Below are 12,523 nucleotides of genomic sequence, written 5' to 3'. Positions count from 1 at the left end.
GTGAGCTCAGTCCTCAGTGACAAGTTCAGCGCCCTTGTCCTTCCGACCTCAGCTTTTCTGAGGTCCCTCGGCATGAATCTCCCTCGAAAGACCCCACTGGTGGTGACGGGCCTCTGTCTGAGCACTGGCTGCCCCCAGCGATAAGGACTCCAGCCTCCCAGCGTCCTGGGAGAGCCCAGTCACTTTGAGCTGTTCCAGTCCCTTTCTTCTTTGGAGATTAAATCTCCATGCCCAGTGCTCCCTTCCAGCATCAGGAGGAAAAGACGTGTGCTGAGCACAAGCCCTGAAGCGGGGGGCCTGGGAAGCTTTCCCCTGTCGCCCGCTCACCGGGTCAAGGCCTGGAAAGCAACCCTGCGTGCATGGCCTCCCCGGCTGGCTGGGTGCGGGCAGCCTGTGTGCCTGCAGGGACTTCTGCCCGGCAGCGCTGTTTCCTCATACCTGAGCCGCCGGGGCCGCACGCACCACTCCCGGCCTGAGCACACTATTTAAGGCCGGCGCGCTAGAGCCTGCTGTGAGTCACGGCACCGGGAGGGCGGCGGCAGCTCCACGCACCCGGCTCCCTACACGCGCGGGAAGGGGCGCTCCCCCGGCCATGGCCTCCCTGGGGCAGACCATCTTCTGGAGGTAGTGTGCTCTTCTCCTTCCTTCCTGGTGAAGGGGACAGGGGTGAGGTGTCTGGGGAGTGCTGACGACAGCTGGGCTGTCCCACCGGACTCCACCTATACCCTTATCTGCTCCAGCACTGTGCTGACGGGAGCCTAACTGGACTTGACTTAACATCACGCCCCAGCCACTCAGGGCACCCGTTCGGGGTGAGGCTGGTTTTCTGCCATGGAGGGCCGGGCCCCCCGCCAAGGCAGCTCTGGATCAAGGCTTGTATGCATCGGGCCGAGAGCTCCACAGAGACATCAAGGCTCTTGTGGGGCACCGAGCAGGGCTGTGTGGGGCTGCTTGCTGGGATGGCAGGGAGCCAGTGACTGATGCTGGATGGGACGTGAAGGTGCTATATACGCTATCCGGTCCCCAGGATGAGGCAGGCAAGCATGCTGTGACCCTTCTCTGTGGGCGTGACTTCCCAGTACTGCTGAGTAAACCACACCAACACCCCTCCTCCACTCCCAGTTGTAGGATGGGGTCCCTAGTTGTCATGGGGGTTCCCAGGAGATGAGACCTGAGATGCTGCGGCTGAGAAAGCAGGCCTTTGCTAAGGCCCGGGTCTGCCCATCCTGGGGACTGGGGCAGAGTAGGGAAGGAGAAAGAAAGAAAGAAAGAAAGAAAGAAAGAAAGAAAGAAAGAAAAGGGAGGAAGGAAGGAAGGAAGGAAGGAAGAAGGGAAGGAGGGAAGGAAGGAAGGAAGGAAGGAAGGAAGGAAGGAAGAAAGAAAAGGGAAGAAGGAAGGAAGGAAGGAAGGAAGGAAGGAAGAAAGAAAGAAAAGGGAAGAAGGAAGGAAGGAAGGAAGGAAGAAGGGAAGGAAGGAAGAAGGGAAGGAAGGAAGGAAGGAAGGAAGGAAGGAAGAAAGGAAGGGAGAAAGAAAGAAAGAAAGAAAGAAAGAAAGAAAGAAAGAAAGAAAAGGGAAGGGGCACCTGGGTGGCTCAGTCAGTTAAACCTCCGACTTCAGCTCAGGTCATGAAGTCAGTTAAGCATCCCACTTCAGCTCAAGTCATGATCTCATGGCTCATGGGTTTGAGTCCGGCGTAGGGCTCTGTGTTGACAGCTCAGAGCCTGGAGCCTGCTTCGAATTCCGTGTCTTCCTCTTTCTCTGCCCCTTCTGCACTTGCACTCTGTCTCTGTCTTGCTCTCCCACTCAAAAATAAATAAACATTAAAAAATTTTTTTAATTGAAAGAAAGAGTAGGGAGGCATGAGAGGGAAGTATAAAATGCAGTAGGCACGTAGAGCTGACAGGATGGAAGGCCCAGAGCTGAGAGGAGGAGCAGGGTTCACAAGGAAAAAAGAAAGCCCACCCCTCACATTTCCTCCTCTCACTTAGCTACCTCTAGTTGCCTCTTTTTCCCTCAGAACGTCACTTCCCTTTCTGGAAAGAAAGAGCTGGAAAGTGAAGGAAGGGTTTTCCTGAAAGGGTTGATGATTCTATGTCCCTCATAACTCATGATGGTGTTTAGGAAGATGGGAAGACTGGTACACGAGGACTCTAGGGGTCGTTGGAGAGACCAATCCTCTGATTTCTAGGTGTTTTTTTTTTTAGAGAAAGGAAAAGGAGGGAGGGAGGGAGGAAAGGAAAGCTCAAATTAACAAGGAAGTTTGTGAAGAGGCTGAGAGAATGTTACTTCCCAGCGGCAGCCTAGAAAATTCTTTCCCTTAGGGGTGCCTGGGTGGCTCAGTTGGTTGAGCGGTTGAGCATCCAACTTCGGCTCAGGTCATGATCTCACTGCTCATGAGTTCGAGCCCCGCGTTGGGGTCTCTGCTGACAGCTTGGAGCTTGGAGCCTGGAGCCTGCTTTGGAGTCTGTGTCTCCTCCTCTCTCTGCCTCTCCCTTGCTCGCACTCTGTGTCTCTGTCTCTGTCTCTCTCAATAATAAATAAACATTGTAAAAAATTTAGGAAAGAAAAAAAGAAAATTCTTTCCTTTAAAAAAAATGATAGCCCCCTCACTTGGGTCCTTCTGGAATAGCCAGTCCTGCAGTGGGAGGGGAGGGGGGGGTTAGGGGGCGGGCTCTGTGTGGTCAACAAGGCTGTCAGACAGCACTCACCTCCCCATGCCTTACTCCCAGGGGAAGGAGCAGGTAGTGGAGAGCTTCCCTTCAGGCTTTTCTGCCCTGCAAGAATGTCCCAGGAAGCACCTACATCAGAGGAACTGGTGTTTTGCCAGCACCTTCTATCTCCACGCCCTGGGCTAGGTGCCTTACAGAAGTCCTTTAATTCTCATCTGAGCCTGTGAGAGTTCATTATCACCTCAGAGAAGTTCAGCCATGTGCTCAAGGCGACACAGTGTGCAGGAGGCAGGGCAGCATTTAAATCCACTCTACCTAACACTGAACCCCAAGCTGTCTCCTCTGGGCCGTGCTTGCCCCCACTCCACCCTCCCCTCAGACTCACCTCGCCTTGCCTGTCCCAGCTCTCCCTCCTCCACCCCCATTCCTCCGTTCTGGTTCCATAGATGTGAAATACTCCTCTAGCAACAAGTGGGTCTGTTGTTCCAAGGATGGATGTGTGGGCTTTCTAATAATACATTACAACCAGCCTGACTGGTTTTGCTGGAGGATTAACAGGAGGTGGGTGTTCAAAATGCATGCTCCCCCACCCTTTAGAGACCCAAGGGAATCAACAGAGGCTCCTCTTGTTGGCCCCAGCATGCCTCATTAGCTATTCATGCTCTGCAATTGCAAAGGCCATGACAAGTCACAAGAGCAGATCTTTTGTGCCAAGAGGCTACCAGGAAGAGGACCAGTGGGCAGGCTCAGTGGGAAGCAGGGGCTGGAGAACTCATCCCACCCTTGGCCCTAACGAACACTCTTTCTTTGCCATAATTTTCTTAATTCATAATAATTCCTTTTATTGAGGCGATCATGACCGTTGGTGATGTGGGGGAGTGTAAGAGAGGGCCTGCCAACCTCCACAGACCCGGTGGATTTCTCTCTTAAATAATTACCAGGGAGCTTAATACCTTCAAATCTCATGCTCAAAAATGGATGCCACTCAGGGATGGAATACCAATATGCAGTTTCTGCTGAACCTGACCTTGGTCTATTTCAGTGTTGTGTGATCAGAATTTTTCTCCCCTCCTCCCATTGTAGCTGACAGTGGGCACAGCATTTGCCTATGGAGCATTTGTGCAGTACCTGCTAGGAGTTCAAGGGTAGAAAGGTCATGGCCCCTGCTCAAAGGGGTTATGTTATGGTCAACAACATTAACTCAATACCTTCTGTGTGCATCAGACTAGGCACTGGGTCAAAGGCGGCTAAGACATTGATGAGATTGTAGCCTAATGGAGAAGAAAGACTCCCAAACAGATAATTCCAGTATGCTGTTCATAAGCCATGAGACAATAAGGCAGTGTGCAACAGCAGCATTTCCTTAATCTGAGGCCTTAGGGAAGGTCTCCTGAGCCAGGTGATGGCTGGGCAAAGCCTTGAAGGATGAGTTAGTGTGATCCTGGTGAAGAAGGGTAGGAAGGACACTCTGTGCAGAGGAAAGAATAGAATAGAATAGAATAGAATACAATACAATACAATACAATACAATACAATACAATAGAACTCATGAACCAGCTACTCTCCTCTCATCATCAGAGTAAGAAGCATGAGGCAGGGGGTACTGGGATGAAGCAGGAGAGGCAGGGCCAGGTCATGGTGGGTCTTATCTGTCAGGCTCAAAGTTTGTTGTTGTGATGAGAAGCCAATGAAGGCTCTCAAGCAGGGGGAATCATGGTGGTTTTCATCTTGGGTGGGTTATTCCAGAGGCAGCATAGAGGATGGATATGAGGGCAGTGAGCCTGGAGGCCAGGAGAAACTGGGGAAGCCATTGCTGTCAGAAGTATAAGGGATAACGAAGACCTGAAGTGGAGAATGATGGCTGGGATCTGGAGGGGAAAATCAATTCCAGACACATTTAGAACTTAAAATCAGTAATATATGAAAAATGAATGGAGGGGCAGGTAGGGTGGTACAGAGTAGGAGTAGATGAGGCAAAGGGCGGAGCCGGGCATGAGCCCCACGTTTCTGGATCGCACAGAGTGAGTTGGAGAAGAGCGAGGAGAGATGAGAGTTGTTTCACTCTGGTACATGTTGAATTTGAGGGCCCCCTGGAACCTCCAGTTGGAGATGCTCAACAGGCAGCAGAAGGCATGAAACTGGGAGAAGTGAGGGCTGGAGATAGCAGTTGGAGAGCAGTTGAGGGAATGGTCACCTGGGATTCCTTCTAAGGAGAACACATAGAGAGAGAGAGAGGGCAAGGAGCCAGCTAAAGAAGTGAGCTAAAGAAAACTAACTTTTATGGGTGGGCAAAGGAAGATGAGTCAAAGAAAGAGCTGCGAGTACACAGTGGAAGAGGTAGGAAGAGACCAGGATGGACAAGTCTCAGGGATGTCAACAGAGCAAAGTTTCATAGAGGTCCCAGGGCTGGAAGCGGTGTCATTCAGGCTCAGTAAAGTCTGGCACTGACAGAGAGATCCAATCCAGATAAAAATATGGCCTATGCAGCATTTAAGTGAAACTCACATGGCTTTGCCCAGAAAATGAAGAGGGCAGGCTTCCAAGTAGATTCTGCATGCAGATGAGGTCAAGCAAGGGCAGGGACCCTCTGAGTCGAGCCTGAGAAGAAGGGCTCATGGGTGCTCTGAGTGTGCACGGTCAGCAGAGAACATCAGATTGCTATGACACCTGGTAGCTCTCTTTCCAGAAAGCAGAGACACAACTGTAGCAGAAGTGAGGCCCAGTTGGCACAGATTTCAAATTGTTATTCCGCTTTCCTCCCCACCAACATTCTCTCCCTCCCTCCCTCCCTTCTTTCCTTCCTTCTTTTTCCCTAGATTCTTCATCTGTCCTATTCTGACTCTTCTATCTGAAGTCAACTCTTTGGAGCCTCTAAGACTGGGGGAAATCACCAGCAACAATGAGAGTGATGAAGACATGTCCAAGGAAGGAAGTTACTGGGTACAGAAGTAGCAGGAATCTTTTTACCAGAAGAAGGCACATGAAACAGAAAATAAGGGAAACCAGAACAAAAGCAGCTCAAGGGGCTTCGCTCTGGAGGCTTCGTTTCCCACTGTCCCTGAGTTTTCAAGCTGGTGGCTGGCTCAGACCTACCGGACCTTAGTGGCCAGGGAAAACAGCGCTTGGCAACACAATGAAAGTTCACCCGATGAGAAAATCATGAAAGGTCTGGCTTGGGGAGGATCTCAGCACAGGCCATGCTGACACTTGAAACCCCACTGAGATAGGAGATCTGCCCAACTTTCAGACCCTCTGAACCTACAAAACCTAAGGTCTGGGGGCCTTCAGGGCCCATCCCCGTGGACAGGACAGGAAGTTAGAAAATGAGATAAACTGCACATCGGAAGAAAGACTTAAACAGGTGGCACCTGTGTTGCTGCCTGTGTTCAGCTCACATGGCGTTTCCTGTGCACCTGTGTTCAGCTCACATGGCGTTTCCACTTCGAAGTCTTCCTGGATCTTTCTAGCTGCTGTTAACTGCCCCTTTTATGTTTGCGGTTGCCCATGTTGATGAATTTCTGTTCCTGGCGCCCATCTGTCTCCCTCAGTAGGGTTTTAGCCCCTCGAGGGTCTGGCCTTCACCTTGTTCACTGTTGTGTGGGGGCACCACCATGTGTGACACCATGGCTACACGGCGGGGCTCTGGAATCAGACTGCCTGGATTCAAATCCTCCTGCCACCTTGGACACTTCTCTTCTGTGAGCCTCAATTTCCCTCGTTCTAAAACGGGGTGACAGTAGTACCTAACTCCTAGTGCCATGGGGATGACACGTGATGATTATGTGCCTGGCACATCCTAAGAACTCTATAAATGTTAGCTATTGCTAGAGTCATTAGTTGCCACTCTACAATGCTCGGTCCGTGACCGGCTCTCCATAAGAACTTGTTGACCTCAACTCCGTGACGCCACTGGCTCTCCCATCCCTTAAATAGGTGTTCTAGGGAGACTACACTTGGATAAATTGCCACTGGGGTCTCTTAAGGACAGTTAACTCTAACAACACTCTGGAGAATATTCAGTTTTCTAGAATCTCGTTTTGAAAAAAAAAAAAAAAATCCAGCCCACCTCACTTTGTTGTCTATGAGTCTGACACGTAATCCTTCTCTCAACCTGAGGATGACTACGGTTTAGAATATATGTCTGGCTTTCCCAGTATCAAGCATGAAAGCAGACAAGGTGAGTTGGGAGACCCTTGGGTATACAAGCTCAGCATCTACATCTTCCTGATGAGGCACTGTTGACATCAGGAGCCACAACCTTCAGGGAGCAGCTGGAGCTATGGAGATCTGACCAAGCACTAAGTAATGGTTAATTAGCTAACCCACCCCACAGTCCTGATTATCTCCATTTCAAAGATGCCAGTGTTGAGGCAAGAAGATTTGCTCAGTGTCCCCCAGCCAGCCAATGGCAGGAACCTGCTAGTTCCCACTTAGACCTCTATGCCGACTGTTACTAGGGAAGTGTCTTTCTACTCAGCTCTGCCTCATCTCGCGCCACTTAAAAAACCCCAGCTCCTCACTGGCAAAACTCACATCCTCAGGGGCAAGTGACTGCCGGGATTCTTAACCGCCGAGGAAGGAGCTTCCTCCAAACAGGCAGGAGCCTGTGGACTGTTGGCCCCTGGTTTGTGTTGTTTTGAGTAGCTGCTCTAGGCGAGTGAGCTCAGGAGGAAGAAGTGACTGAAACTCAGTGAGAATTACATACTCTCAGAGCTTGACAATTCAGACGGTACACCCCCTTGTTTTATTGCCAAGCTAATAAATTGTGCAACTTGCCCATGGGTCATGCAGTTTTTAAAACATGGGTACAACAATAAGCCTATATTGTCCAGTGTCCCTAGCTGAAAACTCCGTTGGACCCCAGCCAGCCACGGCCGACCAAACAGCAAGGTCCCTAGACCTGAGAGACCAAAGCTTCCTCCATATTTACCTTTGACATAGGAAGATGTGGAGATAAATGTTGGTACTGGAATTCGTCTGACCTGTGTTCATATTCCAGCCCTCCACTCCCTCGCTCGAGGGACCTCAAGTACGTTACTGAACCTCTCTGTGTCTTCACTTCCTCCTCGGTAAATTGGGATTCATAACAGAAGCTATGTCAGAGAGTTGTTGTCAAGACCAAATGAGTTAATGCACGTGAAAGTTTCCAAGCAGCACCTTGCTTGGGTTAACGGTTGGTTGGGTGTATGAGTTATCTCAGTTATTCCCTCCCACTGTTTTCACAGAATAATTAAGTGATTTGGAGATAGGGAGCCGAATGGCAAGTCTGACAGTAGCAGCTGGGTTTAAGGGACCTCAGTGTCTGAATTGTTCTAGGATTTCAGTCAACTGGAAACACTTTCTTTTCTAGTCCCTGTTCTGTGAGATCCGGGAAAAATCCCTGGCCCCCTGAGGTGGCAACATACCCCATGATACTCAGGGTTCAGTATCCTGACGGCAGAGGTGACATCACCTGGGCCTGTTAGAAATGCAAATTATCACACACAACCCCCCCTTACCAATCCCCCAGACCTACTGAATCACAACCTGGGGTGAGGCCCAGCAATGTGTTGTGGTTTGTTTTTGTTTTGTTTTGTTTTCATTTTTTAAAGTGTTTATTTTTGAGAGAGAAGCAGGGAAGGGGCAGAGAGAGAGGGAGACACAGATATCTGAAGCAGGCTCCGGGCTCCGAGCGCTCAGCACAGAGCCCGACACAGGGCTTGAACTCATGAACTGAGAGATCATGACCCTCAGAACCAAAGTCAGACGCTTAACCGACTGAGCCACCCAGGCGCCCTGCAATGTGTTTTTTTTTTTTTAATTTTTTTTTTAACGTTTATTTATTTTTGAGACAGAGAGCGACAGAGCATGAACGGGGGAGGGGCAGAGAGAGAGGGAGACACAGAATCGGAAACAGGCTCCAGGCTCTGAGCCATCAGCCCAGAGCCTGACGCAGGGCTCGAACTCACGGACCGCGAGATCGTGACCTGAGCCGAAGTCGGACACTTAACCGACTGAGCCACCCAGGCGCCCCTGCAATGTGTTTTAATAAGCCATCCAGGTGATGCCGACGTGAGCTCAAGTTCCAGAAGCCCTGTATTAGCGTTCTCTCTGGACTCCGTGGTTCCTCAGGGAAAGCACAAGGATTTCATCTGGACAGAGATAAATTTCACCTGGGCTCATTTATCATTCCACATTTCTCCTTAAGAAATGTTCTAAAGAGGGACAGGTGGGCCTTGATGAAAACAAAGGGAAAAACATGAAGTTTCTGCAGGTAAGAAACCCAGGTTATATTTCTCTTTATATTAGCTTTCCGCAATCCCAAACCATCTGCCTGAAACATTTCAGATTTACTGGCCCATCACTTCCAAATGTATTCCTACTGCTCCCAGCACAGCAGTAATGGGAGAAAGGGCAGACGGTTTCCCCTCTTTCTTTTTCGGCAGGTTTAGAATGAAAAATTTCATACACTAAAAACCATGAAAGATTTGAGAAAGGGAGAGAGCATCCATAAAATTTAAAGTATTGAATTGTCTCTTTTAGCTTCCTATGGCCTCCTCATTGTGCTCTCTGCCACCCTCACCTGAAATGGCCATTTCCTACCTCTCTTCTCTTCAGTCCTCTTGTAAGCCCTCCCCTCCCCAGTCTCAGATGATTATCTTGCTTTATCCTTCACTGAGAAAATAGGAGAGAGCAGACAGGTATCCTTTATCTTTTCACTCCCAAAACTACCTGCTACACTCATCCGCGCCCTTTTTCTCTGCTCTCGCCTGCTCAAGAACACCTCCGCCAGCCAACATCCTCGGTCTCCCCTCGGCTCCTCTGTCATCCCTGTCCCCATCAGCGCATTGCTATCTTAAAGGGAAAACCCTCTCTCACCTCACAGACTCTCCAGCTCTCGCCCCATGTCTCTTTTCCCTGCTCGGCAAACTTGTCGAAAGAGCTGTCTGGGGTTGCTGATGAGATCTGCGGCATCAGAGAGGGAGTAAGATGTGGTTCCTAGCGCAGACTGGAGCCAGGCTGCCTGCGTGCAATCCCAGCTCTGCCACCTTCCAGCCATGTGGCCTTGGGCGGGTTCTTTGTCCTCCCGGTACCTGGGGCCTGCACCTGTAAAATGAGGATGATACTAGAATCTGCATAATAAGATTGTGAGAATTATGTGAATGAAATCATATAAAGCGCTTAGCAGATCCTTACTGCAGGACACAGTTTTGTCCCCACTATACCAAGGTATTGCTCCTGTCCCTGCCAAGCCTGATGTTGACCTCTCTGTACTTTCACAGCGGCATTCGACACAGATGTCCCACTACCTACTTCATGACTTCTTCTCTCGGTTTCCATGGTACTACACTCTCCTGATTCCCCAACCCCCACCCCTGCTTCCCACCCTCCTTCCCCTGTGGCACTGGTATGGTCTCCTGGGGTTACCTCTGCTTCTCCAAGCCTGGGCCTAGTCTGAGGGTAGCCATCCCTCTGCTGCCCCCACACAACTGGAAACCACCAGGATCTTCCTCTGGGAAACCTGCCTCCGGTATGAGGACTTTCATTCATTTTCTATATTAAAAAAAAAAAAATTTTTTTTAACATTTATTTTTGAGAGACAGAGCACAAATGGGGGAGGGGCAGAGAGAGAGGCAGACACAGAATCCGAAGCAGGCTCCAGGCTCTGAGCTGTCAGCACAGAGCCCGATGTGGGGCTCGAACCCACGAACCATGAGATCATGACCTGAGCCAAAGTCAGATGCTTAACCCACTGAACCACCCAGGTGCCCCCATGTCCTATATTTGATGATTGGCTCTACTCTGCTAAAAAGTCTTAGGGCCCAGGAACAAAATATAATGGCATAGGGACAATTGTCCTTTACAGGGGCTGGCGTAAGCTTCAGGGTTGGGATGAAGTCCCATAAGGATGGTAGGGTAAGTTGTGTACTAGCAAGTGCTAGATAGGAGGATGGCCATATTGGGCCACGCTTCCCGGAAACAGCCCTAACGCCTGTCAGAATCCCCCCGTCTGTCTTCTCACTCCCCTGGACCATTATCTGGTCACGTCTGAGCATCATGGGGTCCAAGCAACATGCTTGATTCAAGACCCTAATAATCTCTGTATTTAAGTACCTAAGACCGTGGTTCCCCAAATGAGTCTAAAGGGCACTGACGCTGCAACAAAATTTTTCCTGGAAGAGTCCTGCAGTCGAGCAAGTTTGGAAGTGCTGAATATTATTAGGTTGGACCATATGAAATTGCCAATGTTCAATGGCTTTTGCCCTATGGAAATGGCAATTTCAAATGGTTCATCCTCATATGTGATCCTCTGGGACATTCACTTAGGCATATTAGCATCTTCACGTCCTAACGGTAGAGAAATCTGTTTGATTGTGATTGACCCAAGGTTATGAAAATGTAATCCTTTTTAAAATAATACTTATTAATAAACACCAGACACACTTTGGGAAACTATGGGCCAGGGTAATTGAGAACGGCAGTCATGAATAGAAAAAAAGTGCAAGAAGGTGGGAGTGTGCAAGCAGCAGCCGGGCCTGAGCAAAAGCACGGGAGAAAAAGAGCAGGATGGGGTTTTCCTTCCAGGGAATGCCTGCCCGTCTTTGAAAGCCAAAGTCATATTTTTTCAGATATTCCCCTTATACAGTCAAGCTCTTCCCTGATGAACCTTCTTCCAAATAAGCTTTTTTTGTAACTGACTCCTGCCCTTCTCTCCCTCCTAAAGGGTAGGGAGGATCCATGAGGTGACATCAATGGCTCATGCCATATTCCTCAAATGACAGATACTAAATAAACATGGGTATTATTTTGACTGCCCTCTCATTATTATAATTATTAATTAGTTCATCGTTTCCGGGTATTATCATCATCCCAGTTCATAGGTGTTCATCTAATCTGCTTACACCAGTGAGGTGAGTTAAGCACATCTGGATGCAGAGAAGAGACTCAGCCCTGGCTGCCGGTGCCTCAGGGAGCATCTCACACACGCTCTATAAAGAACGTGGGCACATAGCCAATGTGAGTTTGTTGTTCTCCAGGCACTGGAGCCAAATGTCCATGACAGAGAATGAAATTGTTGGATGGGGTAGATTCAGGTAGAGTAGAGTGAGACAGGGGCTTGGCCAGGACTAGATCCCCCGGTGCTTCCACTGCCCCCCACACCATGCCACTGTCTGGAATTCTTTCCATGAGAGAGCCTCTAACAGGCTTCTCTGTCATTCATATGCTACCTAACGGCCACCTGTGACTGACCCTCCGTGGAAGGACTAGGTATTTTGACATCAGTCAGCCCCTCTGGTCACCTAGCAGGTGTTAGGCATTGGTAGGCACTATCTAAGACTCTGTGGGAAGTAGAAGATGAGAGTTGAAGGATAGGGTGTTGCTTTCTTAGGACAGCATAGCGTTAATCAAAGTTGTGAATCATGGCTTGCTGGGACTAATGACATTAAATGGTCCCCTGACAGTTTTGTGTCCCGTGGTGGAAGACAACTGTCTAGAGTGAGCATCCTTACAAAGGAAATCCCTAGCCTGTCAGGGGCATGGCTACAAACATTCAATTACCAGGAAGGGTAACAACAAGCCTTTTTGATTTCTCATGATATAAGTGAAAACAAAGCCTTTGACCTAGGCTCGCCCAAAGAGCACACACGGATAAGCCTCGAACAGGCCACATCATCTTGCAGGCCCTCATATCTCTTTTGTCTTCTCCCCATAAAAGTCAAATAGTCTTACTAGCATTCGGAGAGCTCTGAGAGCAACGGGAAGGGGTGTGGGCATTGCTACTTCTCTCCTGCTTCGTGGTAGATTGGAAGAGGGTGGGATTTGGAAGCTGGGGGTCCTGACTTGACTTCCCTTTCCAAATTTATATTGGGTAA

General features: G+C 49.5%; 1 protein-coding gene across 1 annotated transcript in view; it reads left to right on the top strand.

The window, feature by feature from the left end:
• The first annotated feature begins 572 nt into the window (after positions 1–572).
• VTCN1 (V-set domain containing T cell activation inhibitor 1) overlaps positions 573–12,523 on the top strand; it is a 62,450-nt gene continuing 50,499 nt past the window's right edge. Inside the window, exon 1 of the mRNA XM_007075671.2 lies at positions 573–624. Coding sequence (XP_007075733.1) covers positions 593–624 — 32 coding nt within the window. The 5' untranslated portion in view covers positions 573–592. The remainder of the gene's footprint in view (positions 625–12,523) is intronic.

This window comes from Panthera tigris, chromosome C1 (assembly GCF_018350195.1).
Source record: "Panthera tigris isolate Pti1 chromosome C1, P.tigris_Pti1_mat1.1, whole genome shotgun sequence".
In the NCBI taxonomy this organism is placed as follows: Eukaryota; Metazoa; Chordata; class Mammalia; order Carnivora; family Felidae; genus Panthera; species Panthera tigris.
The sequence above is the reverse complement of the archived record's forward strand: the minus strand, read 5'-3'. Positions and strand labels throughout refer to the sequence as shown.